This window comes from Varanus komodoensis, unplaced genomic scaffold, assembly GCF_004798865.1.
Source record: "Varanus komodoensis strain SLA01 unplaced genomic scaffold, ASM479886v1 scaffold36, whole genome shotgun sequence".
Lineage (NCBI taxonomy): Eukaryota > Metazoa > Chordata > Lepidosauria > Squamata > Varanidae > Varanus > Varanus komodoensis.
The window spans coordinates 7,774,895-7,790,014 of record NW_025335873.1 but is presented as its reverse complement, the minus strand read 5'-3'; the positions used below and the strand labels follow the sequence as shown (position 1 = coordinate 7,790,014).

Sequence of the window (15,120 nt, the reverse complement as noted above, 5' to 3'; positions counted from 1 at the left end):
TGGCCGCGGGCTGGCCCTGCCAGCGCTACGCCAAGTGCGCCCGCTACGCCAGCAGCGTACGCTGGAGGCGGTGCGACAGCCCCGCCCCGCCAGCCAGCCACGAGGACGTGCCCGTCCTCCAGTGGGCGGGGCGGAGGCTCCGCGCGTCCCGAGCGGCTGGGGCGGGAGGCATCCCGCTCCCCATTGGCTGGGGGCGACGCCGCGCCGAGGCCGAGCCCGGCGATTGGGCAGCAGGGCCTTCCGTCACGTCCAGGGAGTGGAGTTGATCCTTCTTTGGGGGGGGGGGCGCCAAAGAGTCACTTGGTTACCTTCAAATTGAGGGGGGTCGCGAGAGCGCGCGGAAAGCACGGGAGGCCTCGCCCCGCTCCGCGGAGGGGGGCGGACTGGGCCCCGGCGCCCGCGGCAGCCCCGACAGCGCCTCGCCGGAGGCCTCCGGGAGGGAGGGAGGGAGGGAGGGGGGAGGGCGCGCGCCCGCCCGCGCCCCATTCCTCGAGCCCCGGGGATGCAGAACCGCAAACTTTAGGCGCACCTCCGGGCAACAGCCTCGCTTGTGCGCTCCGGCCTGTTCGTCGGAATGCGGGCTTTCCGGCTTCGGTGTTCGCCCAGGCCTTTTCTAGTCACCGCACAGCGATGGCAAGCGGAGCCGCGGCTTTCTTGAGCAAAGAGCGCCCCCTGCGGGCCAGTGGTGAGGCCGGGACGGGGCGGCCGGAGGACCGAGCTGCGCACCAAGACCAGTACGGCTCGAGTCCGGATCGCGCGAGCCACGCCGCGCAGCCCCGCGCTCCCGATTCAGCGCCAGACCATGTGCAGTTCAGGTTCTCCCCTGAACTTGGTCGAGGAGCTTTAATCCAACCCACCAAGAGGGTCTTGGTTTTGTGAAATGGCACGGCTGGTGGTGGAGAAGCTAGACTTCAGGCAATCGCCCAAGGATGCCATTGTCTCCTAGCGAAAGTCTGAAGGCGACTGCCCAGGATCCTGCCCTTACCCACGTGGTGGAGCCGTCCCCCAGGTGGACTGAGCAGGCTGGGGTTCAAACTCATTGAGACATGAAGCCCCCGGGGGACCCCTGGCCAGTCGCCGCCACTCCAGCTGTCGGGAGAACGGGAACTACTTGTGGACTGTCGGATGTTCTAGCCGACATCGGACCCACCAGGGGCTGTGCTTGCAAAGGCTGCCAAACATCTGGAAGGGCCGTGCGCTTGTCCGCCCTTGGGATGAAGGGGGAATTAGGCAAGTTGTACAACCCAGAGATCTTTGGAGGAAAGATGGGCTAAAAACGAGATGTTTCCAGAGGGGTACCTTTGCGTCGACGGCAGTGGATCAAGGGAGCCTTGTGGCACCGTAACGACTAACGCATTTATTCTGGTGTAATGTCGCGTAGGTGATAGCCCATTCCATCATAAGCACATCACGAAACCAATGGCATTCAACTTCCGCGTTAAACTCTCTCACTGTTCACAGTTCTCATCCCTGCCCCATGCAGACGGACGGTAAAAAAAGCTCCTGAGGCTGGACTACATCTCTTGCGTCGGCTGGATCAGAAAAGCTTATGCCAGAATAAACTTGCTAGTCCTTAAGGTGCCTCAAGGCTTTGCCATTTCACGTTTGTTTATCACTAGCATCTTCGCTCTGCTGCCATGAAGCGAGCTATGAAATTTTCAGCAACTTCAGCTGGCAACCAGAAGCAGGCAGATACACAAAATTATGCAGGAGGCAGAAAAAGCGGGGAGATATTTTTCTCCCTTTCTCATAATAGTAGAATCCAAGGTCATTTTATAGCGCTGATCAGCAGGAGGTGCAAGACAGATAAAAGGGACCTCTGCACACGAACTACTTTGGGCAGCTTTAAAAGGGGGACTGGACACATTATGGTGAAGCATACTGAGAGCTACTAGTCCTCATGGCCAAAAAGTTGCTGAAAGTTTCCTCCTCATTCATAGCTCAGAGGCACAGCATGCAGTTTGCAAGCCAACACCCCCAGGCTCAGTTTCCAGGAAGGACTTGAAGGACCCCTGCCTGAAACGCAGGGGAGCAGTTGCTGCCGGTCAGTACAGACCAGGAGTGTGGAAACCCAGGTCAGCTCCAGCTCATCCCCACCCCCCCACTGTGAATTGCTGCATGGTCACTCAGCCTTGGGGCATTTTCACCCCCATATTTTGATAGTTCAGCCACACCCCCTTAGCTGTTGGCACCACTCAGCTTTGACCACTGGCTTGGTGGAGGTATTGTTTTGCAAAGAGACATGCTGCTGTTACAAATTAATGCCGGCAAGAGTCTCCACTACTGGGACACTTTAGAATAACTGTCTTTGTTTGTGATCATCTCCAAGCTCCTGCCATCAGATGATGACCCTAACCTCAAGCAAACCCCCTAAAACCTGTAATTTTTCATACGATAAAGGAACGGGTGCTTTCTTTTATAGAAAATCTATTTTTTCCAATCTTTTGGTACGTGCTTCTGAAAAGCCTGATGTTAAATTATGAGTTTGCCTTGTATGCTCAATAAAGGCCGTATCTGTGCACATTTAAATACTTTAAAAGATGAAGCAACGGTGAGTACGGTCCAGCAGAGGGCCTAGCCGCTCCCAGGAGCAGGCGTTGAACCGGTTCACTCCTGCTGGCAAGGGAGCCCGTTCCCTCTACCAAGTCTGGGCGTGGATCTCACTGAATGATGCCATCTTGTCTGTTCTGCACCGCTTGGCTATGGTCTGTGGTCACTGGCGGGGCAGCCGTGTTGCTCTGCAGAAACCTGCGGAAGTCCTTGATCATGGGGCGAAGAATCTGAATAAGGGCGTTCAGAGCGGCCTGTGTCCCCTCCATGGCCTGGGCCTGGCGCTCCTGCGCACAAGCCTGCACCTCCTGAGAGCGGCGGATCATCTGCAGGAGGTCGTTTTGCTGCTCGAGGTGCTGGGCGATCTCCTTCACGTGCAGGTTCGTCACCCGCTGCTCCTGCAAAAGCTTGGCAGAGTTCAGGGCAATCCTGCTCTTCAACTCCTGGGGCTTCCCGGAAACCTCCGCCTGCTGAGCCATCATCTCCAAGGGGGCTTCTGCGGCAACTGTCGTGGGAGCTTCGGTTGTGCAGTATTCCACCACACCGTCCTCCAAGCTATGGTACGTTGTCTCCGCTGGAACTAGGGAGAAAGAGAGGGAAGGCAACTTTTTAAAAAAAAATTAATCAGGAATTCTTACATACCAGCTTCCAACAAGATGCGACATGATAAAAATAAGTAAACAAACATCGATAAAATATGCACGTCAGTAAACATAATTCTGAAAGTAAAAGAAAAAATAAATTGCTTTACTTTTTAGTAATTTTTAATGAGGTCCACAAGTCTTGCAAAAGACTTCACCACGGGTGAGGCAGACCTTCCAAAGACCAGGGAGGGGTGCACAAGAGGCATTCCATGTTACTTGCTCTAGAGCATATAAATACGCCAACTGAAACAGCTGACAAAAATAATACCGATCCTCTACATGTTTTCTAAGAAATGAACCCCATTTGATTTTATAGGGCTTATGGATAACAGTGTATAGGCTGAAGCCTAAGGATGCAGTCCAACGAGAGATACCCATAACCCTCTGAAGCAGCACTGCGGGCTGCCTATGGCGGTTGGGGAGAGTACAGAGGCAAAGATTTTGGTCATCCGGCTGAGATGGTTTGGACAGGGGAGGGAGGAGGCTGGGGCATCGCCCTTCTTGCCCCAGGACGCTTTCTTCGCCCCATCTCTGAGGTTGCTCTTAGGGGGCCAGTGTTGGTCTTCCTGCAACTGCTCCAGGCACAGACTCCCAGCTTCACGGCTGGATGGAACTGGCCCTCCAAATCATACTGTGCTCCTCCAGGCACTGCCCTGGGGATACAGGATTGCTCTGCCCACTGATGAGGTTTCGACTGATGAGGCACATGCTCCTGAATGACTGAGGGAAGTGAATATGGGAGGCATTCCTCTGTAAGACATTAACAGCGCCCGTGTTTACGAGCACCGACTGGAAAAGCTGATAATTGTAAGAAATGCTACCCTGTACATGTCTACTAAGAAATAAACTGCACTGAATTCAATGAGACAATTCTAAGCATGTTTAGACAGAAAAGTCTTACAACTGCCGCCTGCAGAATGCTGGCAGTTGGAGAATATTTTTTTCTTTCTAAACATGCATAGATTATGCCTTTTTTATACTAGTCTAACAGAGTTAATTAATCAAACACGGCAGTCTTAAGTCCATCTCTGTTTTAAAGTATAACACAGCAGAACACGTGACGAAACATAGGTGAACACCAGAGCTAAATCTATACCACAACCAGAGAGCCAGCTGACAGATTTTCCTACAAAACAGTATTTTAAGATTTAAAATTCAAGATTTTAAAATGCCCCAGTGGTTGTTTTTTAAAGCCTCACTGCAAAATTAACCATTTTGTATGGGATCTACTTTTGTTGCTGTTGTTGAGCGAACGAGAAAAGCATGTCTTGGCTACGTGTTTTTGTACTAAGTAGCAAACCAGATTTAAAACAACAGCAAAATGTATTCTTTAACACAGGCACCGAGCCGACAATGCAATAGATAATGGGCCATGTTTTCTATAAACAGCATGCTGCAAATACAGAACCCCAGTGACTAGCTTATTCTCCAGGCTCCAACCCATTCTTGCTCGTGCATAGGAAGCTGAAATGTATTTCCACGCTCTGCAAAAGGAATAAAGATAAACAGGAGAAAAATGGAGGCTTATTAGAATGTGAAGAGAAGGATCAGGTTAAGTGGTAAAATTGGGAGCTAACTTGGAGGCACTGTGATCTGAATCTTGTTCTGGCCTCCCCACCCTCCTCTGCATATGCTCCTGAAAGAATGGTTTAAATGAAGGAAGTAGGCATTTAGGCATAGAGCAGCACACGTGGGAGAATATATGTATATGTTTAGCCTATAGATTTGCACTATTCTGCGTGTTGATGACACTAGAACAACCCTAGGCGTGCCCCGAGCCCTTCTCCCTCTTCAAGAAGTGCCTCAGTTTTCCTAATGGGGTGTGTTTGTCACTGATTTTCAGGAGGGATGCGCAAAGGTCTACCAGAAGCGAGAGGCCCGGCCCAAGGAGCTGCAGCTACGGCATGCGTGTTCCTTGTCCCGTCCTCAAGATCATTGGAGGGCAAGCAGCCCGCCCCCCCCCCCGTGTCATGGAGAGGGCAGCACCCCCTCGGTGTGAAAAAAGCTGGTCCCAGTGCCGAGAGTGCCACAGCAGCCCTCCCAACGCTGGTGAGACCCCCCCCCCCCCCGTGGTTTTTGGCCGCAAATCTCATCTTCCCTGACTACCGGTCCAGTTGACTGGATACGTATTCTGAAGCCTCCAGAGGACACTCCAGAACACACGGGGATTCTAATGCTAGATCTTAAATAAAAACCTGTATACCACACTTTTTGAATTATTAAGTGTTGCCTTTAAAAGCACTTCATTCATTTCAGATAATACATATGAATTTTTTTCATTATTTGATGTTTCAGTTTGACCTTTCTGCTGGAAAAGAAATCACTAAAAAGTCCAAGCGCTAAGAATGGTTTCCTCTTCCCAGCTTTGCTGGCCGAGAGCGTGGGGATGGGTGTGCTTAGCCTTCATGGTGGATTCCAGGCAAGAGGGACCATCCACCTTCAGTCCCACCCCCACTCTCCAGCCTACGCTATGCCATATGCACTGAATAGCGCCCCCCCCCCATTGTTTCCCTGCAGGAAAACAATCACACCAGCCAACAAAATCACATACTGTGCAGGGAAGGCAGTGACGAGGGTGCACTGTCACCAGCAAATCTGAGTTGTGAAAATGTGACTTTGTGGGTGGCTCTAAATGTCATGATCAGTCATTCCCTGGAAAACATGAGTGGAGCTCATTCATCCAATGTTCTAGAAGGAAGCTGGGCTGGGAGGCGAGCGAGCAGAAGGGACACCCCAGGCCAACAGCAGTCCTCCATTTTGCAGGAGCAGAAAAGGGGTATGGGAATGGGCCGGTGGGTGAAGCAGGATGCTGAGCCTCCCCGGTTCCTTCCCAGGCATGAAGACAAAAACCATTCTGCAGGGCACGGGCCTCGGGTTGGGTGCTGCCAGAAAGTAGCAAAGGGTCTCGTGAGACCTTCAGGCTGGCGGATGTACAGTGATTTCATAGACGGCAGTTCGCATGGACAGATAACTATCGTTATTAACTTCTCTGCATGGTGAGAAGCTCCAGGACGGGGCACTGACTTCCGGTTAGCTTTGGGAGGAGGTCAGTGGGGGCTTATGGCACTTTGTAATAATTGAATTTATTTACAGATATGTAGCTGAGCATAGGCGAGGGGGCACTTCAACAGACCAACCTGCCCCCCTACATCCTGTCTCCAGAGAGAAGTAGGTGGCACCCCAAAATGTGGCTAGTCCAACAGGTCCCATCAGTTCCTCTCACTTGAAAATGCCGGCCGTCACTCCCTTTCACGATCATCTACAACAGCACTCCTCGGCATGGGCCCCCCAGGAGGCTATGCCATGGTCCTAGGGGGCACAGTGCAGACGGTAAAGCACTTTCTCCAGCTAACAGTAGCCATGAGGAAGGTCACAGAAGTAAATGAGGCTCAGAAAGAGACCATGGGTTAAAAAAAAAAAAAAGGTTGCGAACCCCTCTTCCAGGCTACAATAGCCTTAGCTAGTGGGCGTCAGGTGGTTTTGCTTCCTTCAGAAGACCCAGGTATCCGGTGTGATTGTTTAACACAGAGACACATGTCCAGAACACCCCAAGCTATCCTCATTCCTTTATGGAGTCCAATACACTGGACGGGTTTTGCCTTATCACGTGCAGGTGACTAAAGAGCTATGCGTGACCCCTGGAGAACTTCCGCGTGGCATTTGCGGCGCCCACCACATCCCCAGCTCTGCCGAATTCTCTCCATCACAGCTGTGCTCTGCCTGCCAGCCGAACTGGGGAAGAGTGCCATTTTCACAGAAAGCGTGGCGTGCCGGGACAAAAACTTCACACCACCCACCTTATGAAAATCGTACTTCCCACAGCCTGCAGAGGACAGCGGCCATGAGTACGAGGAGGGAAACAACACCCAGGAAGGGTTCACACTTGCCTACCCAGGTGGCAGCCCTCTTCGCGAATTTGTGTGTGACTGCACGTACGATATATCAGTACATGCGTGCCAAGCAAGTGCATGAAAGGGGCGAAGGCTGTTTGTGCACGGAGACACCAGCCCTGGTCACGTCCATCATTATATTCCACGTCCAGCCCACTGTCACACGCATTCCTTGAGGGCAAAAGCGCTACTCCCTCCCTGCTCTAAGGCAAACCCAAAGAGATAATTCTGTTGACAGACGTCTGATAAGCTCATTAAGCCATAAGCTCTCTGTGCATGGGACAAAGCAGGGCCTGGCTTTGCCACCACACCACACCACACACCGCACTGCTCAACTTATGTTTGTGTCTATACAGGTGGCCTTCAGTATATTTAAATACACCAGTGCTAGAGCCAGACGTTTCTCTCATTTGTGACTTTTGGCCTCCTCTCCCTCTCCCCACTGCGGGATACATTTGCAGACTAAATGCACTTCATGCATCTGACAAAATAGGTTGTATTCCACGAAAGCCTGCGCCACAGGAAATCTTTTGGTTGTCAAGATGCCCCAAGCCTCTTTGTAATTACCATGAGAAAAAGGTTTAGATTTTCATTCCTTTATACCCGACACTACATTTTCCTGTCATTTTAAACACTGCAAATGGCTACATTTTAGTCAGGTTAAAACAAACAGGGGAACTGCTCTCACCAAGGGGATCGCTTCTGCACAGGCAATCAGGGGTCGGCGTGCTGTGGGAAGGGAGGGCACCACACACTTACTCTGAGTAAGGGTGACGGTAGTGGCTGCCGCCGTGATAGGCATTTCGGACCCGTCCGCAGCACAGTCCCCCGCAGGCAGGCTGATAATGGTGGCTTCCCCCAGCAGGTTGCAGATGCGCTGCTGCATGGGCGTCAGAATCACAGGGGCTGCGGTGGCGCCCGCTGGGTCCTCGGCTTCCTGGCCCTCGCCGCCGCCCTCCTGGCCGTCGCTGCCTCCCTCCATCGCGGCCCGGACCTGGGCCACCTTGCGGCGCACCTCTGTCTTGAGGTCCGACCACTTCTTCTTGACCTCGGGCAGCTCCCGGCGGCAGGTGGCGACGGCGTTGACGCGGCGCAGGATGTTGTGCCAGGCAGCCGCCTTGGCCGCCAGCGGCACGCCCGCGTTGAAGTGGTTGATCAGCAGGTGCTTGCTCCGCTCGAGCTCTTCCACGATGATCTCCACTTCCCGTTCCGAGAAGTTCATCTTCCGTTTCTTGGCCGGTGGTGCGGGTGGGGATGACATGGCCATGGGGCACTTCGAGCCCAGAGACAAGCAGGGCGCTGTGGGCTCGGTGCGAGACTTCCCGGCAAGGGAGGGTAGCTGGGAAGGAGCAGGGATCCGAGTGGAAACGGTAACAGCAGGGCACCAGACTCCAGAAAGGGATGAAGGATGAGGCTGGGCCTCTTGGCCAAGGCAGAAACCTGTTATGAAAGGGCAGAGTTGGTCAGGCTAACGTCAACCAGGGCATCGGTGAAAGGCAGAGAGCAGAAGTCTTGGGGCATTTTATAGGGATCTGCATTCTCAAAGGTCTGGATCAAAGCCACACTGGCAGAAGCTGGGCAAGAAGATATTTTAATTTTGGTCAATTTATTGGCTGTATTTATTATAGTTTGTGCAGCTGTGTTTTATCATGATATGTTTATCTATTATTTTATGGTTTTATCTACTTTGTTTTTATTGTATCCTATGTATTCGATGCTGTTTTAGCATTTGTAAGCTGCCCAGAGAAACTTTGGGTTATGGGGCAGCACAGAAATGGAATGAAACAAATAAATAAAATAAACATTGATACAGCCACTTTATGAAGAACACTTTTAATGTGTTTAAAATATTGAAAGCAGAACGCGTTAATGTTCTCTAGGGGGTAACAATCTGCATGGGCACAGGCCTAGCTGAAGGGACAGGGAAGACAAGAGCGTATGTGGTAGGGAGTAAGAGGTAATTTACACCAAGATTAACTGAGGGTGGGGGATGGATGGACAGGAAAGAAGCTAAAGCTCTACAGGATGCGGGGGGGGGGGGGCAGAATTTAGCATTAAAAGGTGGGAGTCAATACAAAATGTGCATCGCCTTAGCTAGGAGTTACCTGAATATAGTGGGACTTACATCTGAATAAGCATGTTTAGGACCGTGCCACATATATACACAGATTTAACTGGGAATAAGCTCCCAGATCATTGTGGGACAATGAGGAAGGTGCAAAATGGAGGACCAAAAGATGTAAGTTTTAAAGAGATTTCTAATTGCATGTTTGAGAAAGGAAGTATAATTTCAATAGAACTTCAATAGGAGGAAAAAACAGGCAAATGAAATGTAATTTCAAGCATCACTATACCTTCTGAAGGAGTAAAAGAGCAGTGGAAACATGAAATTTAATACCAAATTTCAACAGAATGTCTTAAGGAAGAATGAAAGAAAAAATGTAGCTTAATTTCTGATAAGACTGGCAAACAGGAGGAAAGACAATTATTTCCTTTCAATATAATTTCTGAGGAAGGAAATGGAGCTGAAACAGAAATGCTATCGTTTCAACTTCACTTTTAAAGCGTGCGAAAAAGAAAGACCGTGATTTCAGTTTCAGAATTATTTCTGAAGGAAGAAAGAGAAAGAAGTGATATAATTTCAGTTCCAACATATTTTCCAAGAGGAAGAGGCATGCAACTGAAATCAATTGCAACTATTTCAGAGGAAAAGGCGCTAGAAAAGGAAACAAACAATTCAATTTAATTTTGAAGGAGGGAAAAGGGGGAAGAATCGATATACTTTCAATTCCAATATAATTTCTGAGTGACTGTCCAGAGAACTTCGGCTGTCGGGCAGCATAGCAATTAACTCCCTTATTAATTGATAAGCAACTCCCTATTTCCCGAGGGAGGGAAAGAACCAGAACTAACAATGTTAATTTAGTTTCAGAGGAAGGACCAAGAAAGGCTATACTTTCAATCTCGATATAATTTCTGAGGGAATGGGGCGCGGAAACTAAATTTATTGCAACTCTCCAGAAGAAGCGACATTTTGAATTCCTTTTCAGAGGGAGGGGAGGGGAAGGACCCCCCCCCCATAATTTCAATTTTAATGCTATTTTTGAGGGACGGGAAGAGACGCTCGAATCGCTCCCCGTTTCCGGAGGGGCGGAGGGCGCCCAGGGCAAGCGGCGGGGACGGGGGCCCGGGGCGAAGGCGGGAAGGGCCCCGAGGCCTGGGGCCTAGCCGGGGAGGGTCCCCCGGAGGCCACCGGCCTCCGCCGAGGCGAGGCGAGACCCCTCCGGCCCCCAGAAGGCGCCGAGGCCCCAACTCCCCTCCCCGCGCCGGCTTCCCTCCAGTCGAGGGAAGATACGCAAATTGCGTACCCCAGCTAGACGGCGAAACCCGCTTCAAAGGGAGCCTGAGGCTTGCGGCAGTGGCGTAATGGCTTCCAGAATCAGCCTCCTCCTGCCTCTGCCGCTCATTGGGCCGCGCGCCTGCCTATCAGGGCCTTGAGCCCGCCCGCGGCGCCCTCCTCATTGGCTCCACGGGATGCCGTCGTTCCTTTGTCCGCGGCACCGTCTCGAGCCTATTTGCCCCAGTCGCTCGTCCATCCGAGGAACGTACACGCTGCGCCTTTCCTGATTGGGGAATTTCCGTGTCCGTCAGTTCTCAAATGCCCACCCCTTTGCCCCGCCTATTCTACCTTTCGTATTCCGTACCATGAGCTCCGCCCCCTACCCGCTTTGCCTTACGCTGACTGGCTCTTGTAAGCGCTCGCCCTAGCCAATCACGACCCTCTCCATAACCACAGCCCGCTCTCGCCAATCACGACCCTCTGCCTAGCCCTTCCTATCACTGACCACGCGTCCCGGCGGCGCCCCGGCCCATTACGTCACCCTCCCCGGAAGCTGGGGGGAAGTCCGGGATGTGGCGCGGAGAAGGAGCCGGGTCATGTGCTCCCTTACGTCAGCACTTTCGGTTTCCTACCCTCCTACCCTGACGCGCTTGGCTCCGCCTCTTTGCCGCGCGACGCGCTGCGGATTGGCTGGGCGGGTCACGTGGCCGGCTGCCCCCGCGACGCCAGTCGGGGGCCGCGGCCGCGCCAGCCAATCGGCGGGGCCGGCGCGGCGGGGCGCGGCGGGGCGGGGCGAGGCAGCGGCGGGCCCTGTGCGGCGCGCGGCCATTTACCGGCGAGGCAGGCAGGTGGGCGGGCATGCCGGGCGGCGCGCGGCGCTCGCTGGCTTCCCCGGTGGTGAGCGGCGTCCTCTGCCAGTGCGGCGGCGGCGGCGGCGCCACGACGGCGGCGGCGCCTTCCCCCTCCTCCGCCTGCTCTGCCCCGGTCGCGGCGGACGGGCCCCCGGGCGGCGGCGGCTCCTCCTGCTCGGCCGCGGAGCACGAGCGGCGCGTGCAGAGCCTCTTCGTGCAGCTGGACGTGAACCGCGACGGCGCGCTCTGCGTGCACGACCTGGCCGTCGGCCTGCAGCGGCTCGGCCTGCACCGCTCCGAGAGGGACTTGTGGGTGAGTCGCCCGGCGCCCCGTCTCGCCCCTCGCCCCCCGCCCCGCCCTGCCCTGCCCTGCCGTAGGGCCGGGGCCAGGCCGGAAGCCCGCGTGCGGGGCCCAGGGCCTTGGCTTGAGCGGCCGTGCCTCGCTCTGCGCGGCTGGGCTGCCCCGCAGCGGCCGGGGATCGCCCCGGTTCGCCCTCGCAACAACAGCCCTGCCAGGTCGGCCGCTGGCGGGGCTGGGCGTGAAGTGCCCGGCTGGAATGGCTGGCCTCGCAGCTGCGCTGGCTTTCGTGTGCGTTGGCAATTGCTTTCGCTGCACCGGCATCAGGCCTTGTTTCCTTTTGGAAGGAAGTTGGCCGGGTTCTCCTCCTCTGTTTTATTTTCGTAACAATAGCCCAGCGAGGTAGGCCAGGCTGAGGATCAAGGGCTGGTCCCACATCACCCGGTGAGCTCAGCGGAGGCGAAAACCCAGAGCTTCCACGCCTGGGGACAGTGTTCTTGCTTGCACAGCTGTCCTGACGGCTTACATTTATTATTGTATTACACTAACACCCTATCTTTTTTTTCCTTCTGAAAAGAAAGGAAGACATTTTACAGGGTTCTGGGTTCGTCTTCCTTTTGCCCTCCCTTCCATTTTGTTAGCTCCTCTTCATATTTTACTTACAACAACCCTGTGAGGTGGGTTAGCCTGAGAATCGGCTTCATGGCTGAGCAGGGGGACTAGAACATCCCACACTGACTGCCGTGCCATCAGTTACACATCTGTTTCAGTAAAGGAAGACCAAAACATCATATATGCACCCACTTGGGAATATTGCCAAGTGTTGCAAAGTCTTCAATCCATTGCATTATAGAGGTGGGCATGTATGTTTCCAATATTGTAATTTACTCGTGCTCCTATTACTTTTTTACATTTTATTTAATTGCATCTTAAGCGGCTACAAAACCATAAAAAAGGTGTTTGTGTGTCTGTGTTTGTGTGCAAACAGATTTTCTTCATCCTTATACATCGGACTATAAATCTCTCATTTCATAATCTGAACATGTTTGTATGTAGGGTGAATTTGTATATTTGTGAGTTTACAGTAGAATTTTTGACTTTGCTCTTCAAGAAAAGGAGGAAGTACATAGCAGTGGCCTACAAAGATTTATAATGGGGAAAATTCTGTACTCAAGGTTTACAATCTAAAAGATACGTCAGGAAAGAGATTGAGGGAGAAGACGGAAAGTAAAGCAAATTTTGGACACCAGTTCTTTGTTTCAAAGCTGTTCTACATGTACGTGTTCTACCCTGGCAGGGAAAGACGAGAGGCATGTGTAAGGGAGTAAGAAGCCGTTACTTCTCTAGCTATTCTCTGGGAGCAGGTTGGCCTCTCCTTTGCCATGGTGTTCTTGTGAGGCTAGGTTACGGGCACTCTGTCTTGCAGCAGTAGGTTTCAAGCTTTAAATGTAAGCATATTGGAATGCCAATCATAAATTGCCCTAATTTAAAATAGAGCTGCCAGGCTGCTGACGGGGACTGGGCGTTATGTTCACATGACTCCAGTCGTCCGTCAGCTTCACTGGCTTCCCACTGAAGTCCGGGCCCAATTCAAGGTGTTGGTGATGACCTATAAAGCCCTAAACGGCTTGGGTCCTGGCTACCTGAAGGAGCGCTTACGTCCATATACGCCCGCCTGCCCCCTGAGATCTGAGGAGAGGCCCTTCTCCGGGAACCCTCCGTGAAGGAAATTAGGAGGGTGAGTATCCGGAGGAGGGCTTTCTCTGCGGTGGCGTCCAATCTATGGAATGCGCTCCCCAGAGAGGTCTGCCTGGCACCGTCGTCATTTGTTTTTCGGCGCCAGGCGAAGACCTTTTTATTCAAACATCATTTTAATTGCTAATATTATTTCCTTATTTTATTCTTTGGCCAGGGCGACTTATTTTATGTTGTTAATTCGTTTTATATTTTTAATGTATTATATTTTAATTGATGTTTTGTGAGCCGCCCTGAGGCTTCGGCGAATGGGGCGGCATAGAAATTTTCTAAATAACTAAATAAACAAACAAATAAATAAATTAACCCTATTAATTAGGTTTGCCACATTATAAATTATTTTATTATATTAATTATGCATCAGAAATTCAGTTAGTGTTTCCTTTTTCCATATTGTCTCAATATGCCCCTATTTTTCAATTTCTGTTCTGAAATTATATGTATGCATATTGGCCCCACTAACGTGTTTCAATTAAACGTTACTTGGAAATTGGAATGAAAATCATATGTTAGCCTAATTGCGTTAGCATATTAAACGCACGAGAAATCAAATCCCGGTTGGCTTTTGCATCCTTTCGACTCTGTCTTATTTCCTAGTCCTCCGACTGCTACAATCCTGTCTTTTTCTTTTGAGTTTGTTCCATTCCTGTACAGCCCAAAAGCCAAGGCTTCCATGGTAGTTCACAAATCTCTTCTTTTTGTCTCAGCCCCTCAGTCAACTTACATTTCCTCAGAATTCTTAGTTCACCCAATAATTTGTCTGCCGTCGTTCAGGCTGCACGCCTCCCCTTCAGCGCATCTGCTTGCATTCCTTCCATCCCGTTGTGCATCCAGAGTCAATGATCTTTAAAGTTCTGCTCCATCTTGTGACTCTCGCTCCCTCAAGCTCCAACCATCCAAAAATATTCTGTCAGCTCCTCCTATGCATCCTTGTTGACAATCGTACCTGGAATGCCTCTGAATTTTTCCTGCAGTATCTCCGCTTTATTCCCCTTCGCATTCATCCTGAAAATCTGCTAAGGCTGTAACATAGCTCCTCAGGTTTCAGCTCCCTACTGGCATGCCACCCAGGTATCTCTACTTACAACTGATGATTTGCCCCTGCCTCACCTTTCCCTTTCCTGTATATTTGCTTGCATGGCTCACGCAGTAAAGTCACGTATGCCAGGGAAGCTGTGTAAACATCATATCGCACTTGTCCTCTGCTTTCTTCCGATTAAACCCATCAGGTTGTATTCCGTGTTAGTCCCATTTAGTCTAAACTGGTTGGAATATGAGAGGCCTAAGTTAGTCTAGCGCTGGATACAACCCATAATCAACCACACTCATATTTGGGCTAATACTGTTGAAACCTCGTAATATAGAAGTGGGTTTGCCCAGAGCCATCTCACCTGAGTTCTGTGTCACGTATAGTAAGAAAGGCTTTCAGGACAAGGCTATTCATCATATCACAAGTTAAAACCGTTCCCATGTTTCCAGCATCACAGCTTTCCTGAAATGAGTTTTCCGTCATTAGAGACCCATGCAGCATTCCCTGCGGTGGTATGCCTCGTCAGAGAGGGAGAGAGAGGACTTGGGTATCTCCTTGGGACCCTCACCATGGGAAACTTGTCCTCTACCCACTGATCCTCTGCCATAATTCGGCAGCTCAGAGGGCAATCGGGTTTTACCTGTGCAGAGTTCGTAAGAGCATTACCTTCAGTCTCCTGGGATGCATGGAATAATAAACCGCAGTGCCACATGGAGGCATTTCTTCTGTCCCAGGAAAAGTCTGTCTTCTGTATCCTGCCGC

At 51.6% G+C, this 15,120-nt stretch overlaps 2 protein-coding genes across 3 annotated transcripts in view; one reads left to right on the top strand and one right to left on the bottom strand.

Moving 5' to 3' along the window:
- Positions 1–2,400: 2,400 nt before the first annotated feature.
- On the bottom strand, positions 2,401–10,507 carry NAIF1 (nuclear apoptosis inducing factor 1). The gene is made up of 3 exons (XM_044439818.1): positions 10,453–10,507; positions 7,844–8,524; positions 2,401–3,130 (listed from the first exon to the last, which is right to left on the bottom strand). Exons 2-3 carry the CDS (start codon positions 8,349–8,351, stop codon positions 2,661–2,663), a joined length of 978 nt encoding a protein of 325 aa, XP_044295753.1. The 5' UTR covers positions 8,352–8,524; positions 10,453–10,507; the 3' UTR covers positions 2,401–2,660.
- Positions 10,508–11,282: 775 nt separating this feature from the next.
- SLC25A25 (solute carrier family 25 member 25) overlaps positions 11,283–15,120 on the top strand; it is a 38,430-nt gene continuing 34,592 nt past the window's right edge. For both annotated transcript variants that reach the window (XM_044439783.1, XM_044439782.1), the window contains exon 1: positions 11,283–11,588. In XM_044439783.1, coding sequence (XP_044295718.1) covers positions 11,283–11,588 — 306 coding nt within the window. The remainder of the gene's footprint in view (positions 11,589–15,120) is intronic.

Coding starts and splice junctions, on each gene's coding strand:
- NAIF1 (XM_044439818.1), bottom strand. CDS start 8,351: ATGGCCATGTCATCCCCACCCGCACCACCGGCCAAGAAACGGAAGATG. Junction 3,131..7,843: donor TACCGTCACCCTTACTCAGA/GTAAGTGTGTGG, acceptor CTTTCTCCCTAG/TTCCAGCGGAGACAACGTAC.